The sequence below is a fragment of the Salvelinus fontinalis genome, chromosome 4 (genome assembly GCF_029448725.1).
Source record: "Salvelinus fontinalis isolate EN_2023a chromosome 4, ASM2944872v1, whole genome shotgun sequence".
In the NCBI taxonomy this organism is placed as follows: Eukaryota; Metazoa; Chordata; class Actinopteri; order Salmoniformes; family Salmonidae; genus Salvelinus; species Salvelinus fontinalis.
The window spans coordinates 47993330-48005361 of NC_074668.1; the positions used below are offsets into that span (position 1 = coordinate 47993330).

General features: G+C 40.5%; 1 protein-coding gene across 16 annotated transcripts in view; it reads right to left on the reverse strand.

Annotated features, from left to right (window-relative positions):
* Positions 1–12032, reverse strand: part of camk2b1 (calcium/calmodulin-dependent protein kinase (CaM kinase) II beta 1) — an 87039-nt gene that overhangs the window by 69867 nt on the left and 5140 nt on the right. For all 16 annotated transcript variants that reach the window (XM_055920407.1, XM_055920405.1, XM_055920401.1 and 13 more), the window contains exon 2: positions 3842–3936. In XM_055920407.1, coding sequence (XP_055776382.1) covers positions 3842–3936 — 95 coding nt within the window. The remainder of the gene's footprint in view (positions 1–3841; positions 3937–12032) is intronic.

The window sequence follows — 12032 nt, forward strand, 5'->3', positions numbered from 1 at the left end:
GATTGTGCCCAAATGTATTAATTGGGGTTGGGGACGATTGTGGCTAAAAACACTTTGTCAATTGGAGTCTTTAACATGTGGAAAGGGGAAAAAGTGTTATTATTCGTTTTTCACAAGCGTAGCAGGATAGGCTATTCGCTGAACAATAGACTATTCAACCTTTACTAAAGAATTGTCTAATAGCCAAGCTAGGTGTGGACCCCCCTCCCCCCTCCCCAACTTGAGCTACAGTTGATGTCGGAAGTTTACATACACTTAGGTTGGAGTCATTAAAAATCGTTTTTCAACCATTCCACAAAAGTCTTGTAAAAAAAAATATAGTGTTGGCAAGTCGGTTTTGACATCTACTGTGTGTATGACAAGTAATTTTTCCAACAATTGTTTACAGACAGATTATTTCACTTATAATTCACTGTATCACAATTCCAGTGGGTCAGAAGTTTACATACACTAAGTTGACTGTGCCTTTAAACAGCTTGGAAAATTCCAGAAAATGATGTCACGACTTTAGAAGCTTCTGATAGGCTAATTGACATAATTTGAATCAATTGGAGGTGTACCTGTGGATGCCAAGACCTGAATTTGTTTTTGTAGACCTCCACAAGTCTGGTTCATCCCTGGGAGCAATTTACAAATGCCTGAAGGTACCACGTTCATCTGTACAAACAATAGTACGCAAGTATAAACACCATGGGACCACGCAGCCGTCATACCACTCAGGAAGGAGACGCGTTCTATCACCTAGAGATGAACGTACTTTGGTGCAAGAAGTGCAAATCAATCCCAGAACAGCAGCAAAGGACTTTGTGAAGATGCTGGAGGAAACAGGTACAAAAGTATCTATATTCACAGTAAAACGAGTCCTATATCAACATAACCTGAAAGACCGCTCAGCAAGGAAGAAGCCGCTGCTCCAAAACCGCCATAAAAAAGCCAGACTATGGTTTGCATCTACACATGGGGACAAAGATGGTACTTTTTGGAGAAATTTCCTCTGGTCTGATGAAACAAAAATAGTACTGTTTGGCCATAATGACCATTGTTATGTTTGGAGGAAAAAGGGGTGGCTTGCATGCCGAAGGACACCATCCCAACCGTGAAGCACGGGGGTGGAAGCATCATGTTGTGGGGGTGCTTTGCTGCAGGAGGGACTGGTGCACTTCACAAAATAGATGGCATCATGAGGCAGGAAACGTATGTGGATATATTGAAGCAACATCTCAAGACATCAGTCAGGAAGTTAAAGCTTGGTCACAAATGGGTCTTCCAAATGGACAATGACCCCAAAGCATAGTTGTGGCAAAATGGCTTAAATACAACAAAGTCAAGGTATTGGAGTGGCCATCACAAAGCCCTGACCTCAATCCCAGAGAAAACTTGTGGGCAGAACTGAAAAAGTGTGTGCTAGCAAGGAGGCCTACAAACCTGACTCAGTTACACCAGCTCTGTCAGGAGGAATGAGCCTGCAGGATGCAAAGTTCTTTGTTTGTCAGACGACATACAGATTGCCTTTGCCGATCACTCATCATCTTCATGAATATAAGCAAGTGATGTCTGCTAAATAATCAAGTTAGGTTTCTCCAGAAATAAATAATTCTAAATAACAAACTGGCTTTATTGACAAATTAGTGAGAATGTCTCACCCCATGTTCAAGAATTGCCTTTTTCTCGCTCACTCTAAGTTATATGAAAATGAAATCTCCAAAATATTGTTACTTTTTAAACAAAGCGATTATTATTATTAATTATTTTTGAATTATATAAAAGCCCTTAGGATCTGTGACAGTATGTGATAATATCTAATGGAAAATGCCCCTTAGATATTAATTTAGAGTCATTCAACCCTCTAAATGTAATAATTGGCGGAGAGTCACGTCATTGAAAAAAAAATCCAATATTTCGCCTATGGTTAGCCTACAGTATGAGTCTCACTAGTGTTGAGTAATGTACTGTTAAAAACTGTGTAGGTCTTATTTATTTAAAGAGCATATTGAAGTTAGAAGCAAAAGCCTACAACTATTTTACCACCGTTTCGCGCTCCTCTGAGGCAAGCATGGGGACTGGTTTTGATAAATCAATGAGATTTTTATTTTCACTTAATCTCCGTTTGGATATTGGTTAGACAAGTATTAGAAAATGAGAGTGCAGGAATGGTATGCTCTTAGTGCAACCTTTATTTAACAAGGCAAGTCAGTTAAGAACAAATTCTTATTGCAAGGACATCCTACTCCTTCCTCGTGCCCTGCGGGGATTCTTTAGCTAAATAGCCCAGTATTGTACAGCCGACCGTCACGTTGTACAGCGCCATATTTTTCATTCCAGCAAGTACCAGTCAAAAGTTTGGACACGCCTACTCATTCCAGGATTTTTCTATATTTTTACTATTTTCTACATTGTAGAATAATAGTGAAGAGATCAAAACTATGAAATAACAGATATGGAATCAGTTAAGAACAAATTCTTATTTACAAGGACAGCCTACTCCTTTGAGAAGTTGACAAGTTGAAACATAGCTTGGACCTGCTGTTTCGACTCTCTCTCTCTCTCCTCCTTTTTCTCTGCCCTCATTAAAACTTCTGGTGTGTAACAGTTTCATCAAGTCAATCTGCGTGACTAGTGTTAGCCGGGGCCTTATGGTAATGCAGGCAGGATAATCTGGTCATGGCAGTAATGTCATTACATTCACTAATGTGTTCCTAGATCCCCAGGCCCACTACGAGGAAGGACAGACAGCCAGAGCCTTCAAAACAAACTGTTGCCTAAAAAGATTGGAGATAAACTAGTCCTTGTATCGTCAATTCAGCTACTGTATAGACAACAACCTGGAAATTAATACCAAAAAGATTCCAAATCAAACTTAATAATTTGTATCAAAATAGATCTATGACATCTGATCATCCTGAGGTAACACAACCATTTAAAATTGACAAAAAAATGTCAAGCTGAGTGGGGGTCAGCCATTTTAATTCCCAAAGTCAAAAGTGGAATTGACCCCAACGACCCAGATTCGAGTCCCTGTTGTGTCATTCTAAAACTGGTCTGACAGTTGCCACCAGACAAAGAGAGAGAGAGAGAGAGCCAACACCGGCCTCTTCAAGTTCCAGGAGGATCCCCCCACTAATACCTGTTGAAATGTTTGTTCACCACAATAACAAGTAGCCCTCATCTGTCTGTCTGTCAGACCTGGGCTGAAATACTATTTGAAATCATTTCATATACTTTAGCTGTGCTTGATTGAGTTTGCCTGGTGCAATGGACCCAATCAAATAGCTGTAGAAGAACACTGCAAACTCCGTCCATCTGGCACCACAGGCAGGCTCATGCAAATGCTAAAAGTATTTGAAAGATTTCAAATAGTATTTGAACCCAGGTCCGCTGACACCTGGCAGGGCAGAGCCGCCTTAGGGCTCCAGTTACGAGGCAGAGAGGGCAGCAGGAGATTTACACTGTGCAGCTGGAGGCGTGAAACACACCCTGCAGTCATTGTGGACCTAGAGGCCCTGAGTGGATCTCATGGCCATGGCATTTGGCCTTGGCTTTTTCTAAAACAGTTCCCCAACACGTGTGATACTGATTAACATTACGACGAGTGGGAAATACGAGTGGGAAATACAGGCCAATGCTTTTTCATGACAATATACAGTATACTGCACTGTAGGATACGTCTTTTTAATGCTGATGAATATAAGGTGTTTGTAAATAGTTTTAATAATAGGGGTTCCCCAAGGTTGAGCAACACTGGATCATGGCCTATTCAGATGGTTCATGGATAGTAGGATACAGCAGTGCAACCTAAATGTAAACATTAAAAAAAGACAGCACAGAGCTTAAAAATGCTTACCTCTTGCAGATAGCTTTTTGGTGTTGATTATTTTGGCGGCATATTCCTGTCCAGTACACAGCTTGACACATCTGCGCACCACTGAAAAGGCTCCCCTGTAGACAAAGAGAAAAGGAACAGAACATCCGGTCAGACATATTACATAGTGTTGTCATGTCTGGACTATCATTAAATGTGAAGACTTATTTTATCAAATCAATTCTCGAGCTGTAATTATTATTACGTGATTAAGCTAATCATGTAAACTTTAACTAACTAGGAAGTCGGGGCACCTCATAATTTTTTTATAGTCTCTATTTCCCGAATCGACTCTTCAGATATTTTCATATCTTATCGAGTACAGTCTTCTATGAATTATTATTAATCTTTACCTCATTAGTCTCATTCAAATGTAGTAAAATGTTTGGTTATCTGCACGAATCCTAGTTTCCATAATGAATCAGCAATATACAAATTGGCTTAATTATTTATTTACTAACTAACTAAATAATCACAGAAATGCATCACAAACAAACAGTAGATATTAGTTACTAACAATGATAGAAAAGCCCGTAGTGGGCTAAGCCGATATGACGGCTTGGTAGTCAAAGGAAATGGGTGGGGACTGAGAAAGAGCGGGAAATACAAAATGGATTCACTACACACAGTTTATAATTATATTTATTGAAATGCTAATCCTTTCTACATGAACGGGCGCTCATTCGAGAATAATTGCAATGTATATACATTTACGCCCGTCTGTCGTTGTTGTCTTCTCTGCTGAAATCCTCGATTGTCCTGTTGGGTTCATCAGAGTCTCTGGTTAACTTTCCCAGAAGTCACAATGTCTTTCGTGGTTGTAGGTGGTTAGAATGGATACTTCAGAGCACCATTCAGAAATATTCTCATAGTGTAGATGCTTCGTCAGTTGTCTGTATTCTCGTTCTAGACTCACGTAATGTCTAGCTGCAGACTAGTAATTATACATCTAAGATTTGCTCTTATTCTGTAGTGATCGATAGTCTCAGAGTTTAACCATTTCCAGCCATGTAGCCAAAGCGTAGTATGGTCTTGTCCTTTGGTAGAGTTGTAGTGCCAACTATTTCAACATGTCGCGTCAGCTGCATGTTTTCTAGTCTGGTCCGAATATCTTCAGGAGTGGGTTTTATCCTCTGTCGAAGAAGGGGTGGATCTATGACGGCTAATGTGATGTCTGGGCTCATGGGGGTATGGCCACTGACTAGTTCATCTTTATTTGAAAATCCATACTCTCATTTAGAAGGTTAATATCACATTACATCTTTTCACAAATAGTTTCATGTTTAATCACATACATTTCACAATATTTAGATGTAAACCTGACAGCTGGGACATTTTAAGAGATACCGTTATGTGTGTTCCCTGTCCTTCATGAGATCACCAAATGAAACACACTCATCATAACTGTCCCTCAACTGTCCACGTACCATTCACACATTCTCAGAAGTGGAAATATTGTTTAATTCTCACATTTTGCGGATTTAGGAGTTTTGCCAAGTCTCTCTTTGTTCTGGTAGACTCTCTCAATACTGCATGGCAGTTTCTACCAGGTATTTATGACCTGTTATAAAGTCATAAAACTGTAGAGAGAGAGAGAGAGAGGAGGGGGGGCTATGATCCTCCCCCCAGGGCACGTCATGACAGTGTATAACATTAACATTGCAATGAAGAAGCCATAGTTTCTCTGAATGTAATACAAGGGGTCTTTTCTAATAACATTTTTTTCCAGCACAGCAGTGTGTCTGCCTTCTGTCCTTGGCTGGCGTGCTACTGGTGGTAATAGAATATACTATAAGAGTCTGGATAATAGGTTCCCCTGAGGTTCCCACCACAAAGTCAGCAAACACCGTAAGATCAGTGTGAGTGTGACACGTGCAAAGGTAAAAACACAAAAGCATTTGTGTTGTTTTGTTTGTTGTTGTTTTTTAAACCAAGTATGCCCGCTGCAAAATCTGTTCTGCAAACACTTTCTTTTCATGTCAATATTACTGAAGTACGAAAATCCACATTCAAAAAGAATCACAGTTTAGTTACAAATACTTGCTTTATCAGTTTGAACTAAATCAAACTGTACTAACTGCACTAGTTCACAACATTCCTTTCTCCTTCAAATCAAATGTTATTAGTCACATGCCCCGAACACAACAGGTGTAGACCTTACAGTGAAATGCTTACTTACGAGCCCCTAACCAACAATGCAGTTTAAAAAAACGGATAAGAATAAGAAATAAAAGTAACAAGTATTTAAAGAGCATCAGTAAAATAACAATAGTGAGACTATATACAGGGGGGTACCGGTACTGAGTCAATGTGCGGGGGCACCGGTTAGTTGAAGTAATATGTACATGTAGGTAGAGTTATTAAAGTGACTATGCACAGATGATAACAACAGAGAATAGCAGCAGTGTAAAAGAGGGGTAGAGGGAGGAAATGCAAATAGTCTGGGTAGCCATTTGATTAGATGTTCAGGAGTCTTATGGCTTGGGGGTAGAAGCTGTTAAGGAGCCTCTTGGACCTAGACTTGGCGCTCCGGTACCACTTGCCGTGCGGTAGCAGAGAGAACAGTTTATGACTAGGGTGGCTGGAGTCTTTGAAAATGTTTAGGGCCTTCCTCTGACACCGTATAGAGGTCCTGGATGGCAGGAAGCTTGGCCCCAGTGATGTGCTGGGCCGTACGCACTACCCTCTGTAGCGCCATACCTGGCAGCGATGCAACCAGTCAAGATGCTCTTGATGGTGCAGCTGTAGAACCTTTTGAGGATCTGAGGACCCATGCCAAATCTTTTCAGTCTCCTGAGGGGGAATAGATTTTGTTGTGCCCTCTTCACGACTGTCTTGGTCTGCATGGGCCATGTTAGTTTGTTGGTGATGTGGACACCAAGGAACTTGAAGCTCTCAACCTGCTCCACTGCAGCCCCGTCAATGAGAATGGGGGGCGTGCTTGACATTATCACTGATATTACACCGTTTGGAAAATATTACACCGTTTGGAAAAGGAAAAGCAAGGGTTAAACTTCAGCTATTCAGACATGAATATTAACACTTTCACAGACACACATTCATGTTGTCACACATTTCAACAAACAATTCAACAACACATCCATAAGGAGGACCGAGTGAAGCCCACACTCCTTGCATGTCTTCCCTGCCTTGAGCACAGCTGGTTTGTGTGTGCAGGTGGGCTAGGCAGAGCTCCCAGCTACCAGAGTCAATATCTTAACACAGTGCTCTTTATTTTTTCCTGTTTCTTCCCTGTATGTCTCTGAAGAGACGTTAAAGTGATTTATCTTGTCAGCCTACTGGGGCATGGAGGGGTGGAGGGGGAGGGGGGCCGTGTGGCCTTTCCCCTCCTCTTCTGAGCCACTCGCACCTCGCCCCGCATAGCTGGAATGACTGAAGGCTGCTGGGAAATCAGAAAGCTACACACTCAGTGCACATAATGGGGCCTGGCAGAGACACATGGACGAGCACATACACCCTACATATAATGGCGACTGGAGAGAGACACACTGAGAGACGCACTCACACACTGAAACATACACGTCTTACTCTTTTTCATTTTACACACACACACACACACACACACACACACACACACACACACACACACACACACACACACACACACACACACACACACACACACACACACCACAACAACTGCGCCTGGGAAGTTCACACTCGGCCAGGTCTCTTTTTGGGAGGCATAAACACACCACAGAGAGAAACAGCATAGGCCTACTTAGCCTTTCCATAACACAGCGCAACACAGTTAGAAACCTACAAGATAATGGACATGAATGTTATTTTTTAATAGTTTGACACCCTGTTTGTAAGCTTTCAAAAAAATATAAATCTCAACCGATTATCTTTTCCAGTGATGAATACATGGATGTCTCATGGTATGGTGAGGTATGCAAAATGGGTGAACTGAATGTTTTGGCATTCAGGTCCAAAATGTCACTTTCTAAGCACTTCTAATATGTATGGAAGGTTTAGTTCAAATCAAAAGGGATGCTGTCAAAAAGTGATTGAATTAAAAGCAACACTACAATCACAGCTCGGTCGTTACACAAGATGAGTGCCTATGATATTTTAAGTAGAAATGATGCTCCAATATTAAAAATCTGTTATACGAAATTAAGTGCACTTTAATATAGTCCACATGGAGAATTCAATAAATCAGTTTTTTTTTTTTTAAATAAAAGGTTGATAAAGTGCCAAAATTCAGCATGTTGACATGTCCCTCTGTCAACCCTGTGTCACTTTTAGGAAGAGTTCAGTCAAATTAATCCAAAGATTACTAAATTTCACCATCATTGTAAAGGCCTAGTGATTTTGCTGTTTCGACAAAGTAATTTCAGAAGATTATTATTTGTATTCATGTGATTAGCGCAAATATTTTACCCCTTTAAAATATCATACCATTCCCACAATATAAATTATTCACAGCAGGTTACATCATTTGGGTCTTCTGAACAGTATGGTGGAAAATGAAGTAAGTTCTCTTTTTTTGGTCTATTTAGTTTGTTTATCATCTTTGACTAGGGCTGGGCGATAAATCAATATCAATAATTATCGAGGTAATTACTTCCCTCAATAACAAAATAAAAATATTTAGAATCATTTTCGATAATGTCGATATAGAGTCATTAAGTACAGCAGTCCATTTCACCTCTGTGAAACAGCAGGAACGTGTGGAGAAGTGACAATATGCACGTGGAGAGGTATACGCCCACTATAAACCACTTAGCACCTCGAGTGATGGAGTAGCCACAATTAACCACGAAAAATGAGTGATGTAGGCGAAAACAGTGGCAGTGATAGTCATGGAGAAGGAGCAGCTTCCAACAATTTTTAAAAAAATAAAGATAAAAACTCTTTCAGTAATTTGGAAGTGGTTTGGCTTTTTGAAGTCCGGCAAAAAGCAGAGCAATGTTCGGTGCAAATTGTGCCGTAGACAGGTGGCTACGAAGTCTGGTAATACGACAAACCTTTTTCAACATCTGAAGCAAAATTCACTCTTTGGAACATGGAGGAAGTTTGAGTTTGCACCATGGTATTGATAAGCGTCCCTCAAGCACCAGCCAATCTAGGGATGTTTGCCCGAAGCAGTCAACACTGACAGCGTTTATGCACTACAAGCAAACATCGAAAAGACAAAGACATCACAAATGCTACCAATTAGCACAGTCGAAAAGGAAGGTTTCAAGAGGCTTGTCAATTTAATTGACCCTAGGTACGTGCTCCCTGGCCGCAAACATTGAACAATTTTCCTTCAAGTATAATTGTATGTGTAGCTCACATAATATTAAAAAATGTAACCTTTATTTAACTAGGCAAGTCAGTTAAGAACAACTTCTTATTTACAATGACAACCTACCGGGGAACAGTGGGTTAACTGCCTTGTTCAGGGGTAGAACGACATATTTTTACCTTGTCAGCTCGAGCATTCGATCTAGCAACCTTTCGGTTACTGGCCCAACGCTCGAACCACTGTTTGTTCAGACATTCTTGAATTTGAAGAAGATATACACCTTTAAACATTATTTGATTAATATCATGATAATTATCGTTATCGAATGAAAATATTTAGATGTCGTGATAATTTATTTGCCATATCGCCCAGCCCTAGAACACATGAATAATTCCTAATTTGATGAACACCATGTGGTCCCATGCTCTTCACCACTTGAGTAATGGCCGATCTTCACCTAAAACCTGAACCCTCTTATTGTCAACCCTGTTAGAGGCCCAACGGTAACTTTATCAGGTTAACATTATGTGAGTTTAAATTGTACAAGGAATACTTAAACAAATCAAATAAAAATTAAATGAATCGCAAACATGCATTTAAATAATAGTTGGGAAGTTACATACACCATAGCCAAATACATTTAAACTCAGCTTCACAATTCCTGACATTTAATCCAAGTAAATATTCCCTGTCTTAGGTCAGTTAGGATCACCACTTCATTTTAAGAATGTGAAATGTCAGAATAATAGTAGAGAGAATTATTTATTTCAGCTTTTATTTCTTTCATCACATTCCCAGTGGGTCAGAAGTTTACATACACTCAATTAGTATTTGGTAGCATTGCCTTTAAATTGTATAACTTGGGTCAAAGGTTTTGGGTAGCCTTCCACAAGCTTCCCACAATAAGTTGGATGAATTTTGGCCCAGTCCTCCTGACAGAGCGGGTGTAATGGAGTCAGGTTTGTAGGCCTCCTTGCTTGCACACGCTTTTTCAGTTCTGCCCACAAATTTTCTCTGGGATTGAGGTCAGGGCTTTGTGATGGCCACTCCAATACCTTGACTTTGTTGTCAACTTTGGAAGTATGCATGGGGTCATTGTCCATTTGGAAGACGCATTTGAGACCAAGCTTTAACTTCCTGACTGATGTCTGGAGATGTTGCTTCAATATATCCACATCATTTTCATTCCTCGTGATGTCATTATTTTGTGAAGTGCACCAGTCCCTCCTGCAGCAAAGCACCCCCACAACATGATACTGCCACCCCCGTGCTTCATGGTTGGGATGGTGATCTTCGGCTTGCAAGCCTCCCACTTTTTCCTCCAAACTTTTTCCGCCAAACAGTTCTATTGTTGTTTCATCAGACATTTCTCCAAAAAGTACAATCTTTGTCCCTGTTACGGATACAGGTATCCTGTGTGCATTTGTTTTCTCTCCTTCTGCCCTAGTCACAGGTGGCAGTCATCAGTCGCCACTGAAGACACACCTGCTCCTTTTCCCTTACCCAATCAAATCCCCTTTCCCTTGGTTTAAAAACCCAGTCAGTTGTTTTCCCAAACTCTCTCTCTCTTTGGATTGAGTTCTCTCTTTTGTTTTTGCACCTACATGTCACATTTGTCCATTATTATGTGAGTATGTATTGTTATGGTGTATGACTGTTTGCTTGTTGGTGGGAAAAGGGGGTACAATGCCAAGTCGCCCATGGGCATACATTACCAATAGGAAAACTTTGTCTAAGTACACTATTTAGAACTGGGCGGACCACCCACTGTATTTTATTGGTTAGTTAGCTAGCTGTGCTTGAAGCAGGTAAGACTAGCTTAGGGTTTTTTGGATATTTATTATTTCTTTCCTTGGGTCCAGCTCAGCCCCCCCTCCCCCTCCCTTTAATCGTTTGACGGTAGATTTAAGTTGTCTGTTATTAGTTCCCACTGTTCCTTTTCACTGTTATGATTTGCATGAGATATGTTACGGGTCTTGTTTCCATCCCCCCTAGACTGCAGGGCCAAAGGGGTTTGTAACAGTCCCCGTGTGCAGATGCAAACCGTAGTCTGGCTTTTTTATGGCGGTTTTGGAGCAGTGGCTTCTTCCTTGCTGAGCAGCCTTTCAGGTTATGTCGATATAGGACCTGTTTTACTGTGGATATAGATACTTTTGTAACTGTTTCCTGCGGCATCGTCACAAGATCCTTTGCTGTTCTGGGATTGATTTGCACTTCTCGCACCAAAGTACGTTCATCTCCAAGAGACAGAACGTGTCTTCTTGCTGAGCGGTATGTCGGCTATGTGGTCCCATGGTGTTATACTTGCGTACTATTGCTTGTACAGATGAACGTGGTACCTTCGGGCATTTGTAAATTGCTCCCAAGGATGAACCAGACTTGTGGAGGTCTACAATTTTTTCTCGGAGGTCTTGGCGGATTTCTTTTGATTTTCCCATGATGTCAAGCAAAGAGACACTGAGTTTGAAGGTAGGTCTTGAAATACATCCACAGGTACACCTCCAATCGACTCAAATTATGTCAATTAGCCTATCAGAAGCTTCTAAAGCCATGACATCATTTTTTGGAATTTAAGCTGTTTAAAGACACAGTCAACTTAGTGTATGTAAACTTCTGACCCACTGGAATTGTGATACAGTGAGTTACAAGTGAAATAATCTGTGAACAATTGTTGGAAAAATTACTTGTGTCATGCACAAAGTAGATGTCCTAATCGACATGCCAAACTATAGTTTGTTAACAAAAAATGTATGGTTGAAAAACAAGTTTTAATGACTCCAACCTAAGTGTATGTACATTTCCGACTTCAACTGTAAGTGTCTAAGAGGGTTGACATATATTGTGGTACCGTAGCAGATCAAATAAAATATTCTTAGTTCACAGGATTTAATGCCTGAGATATATTTTCTTCTAAGT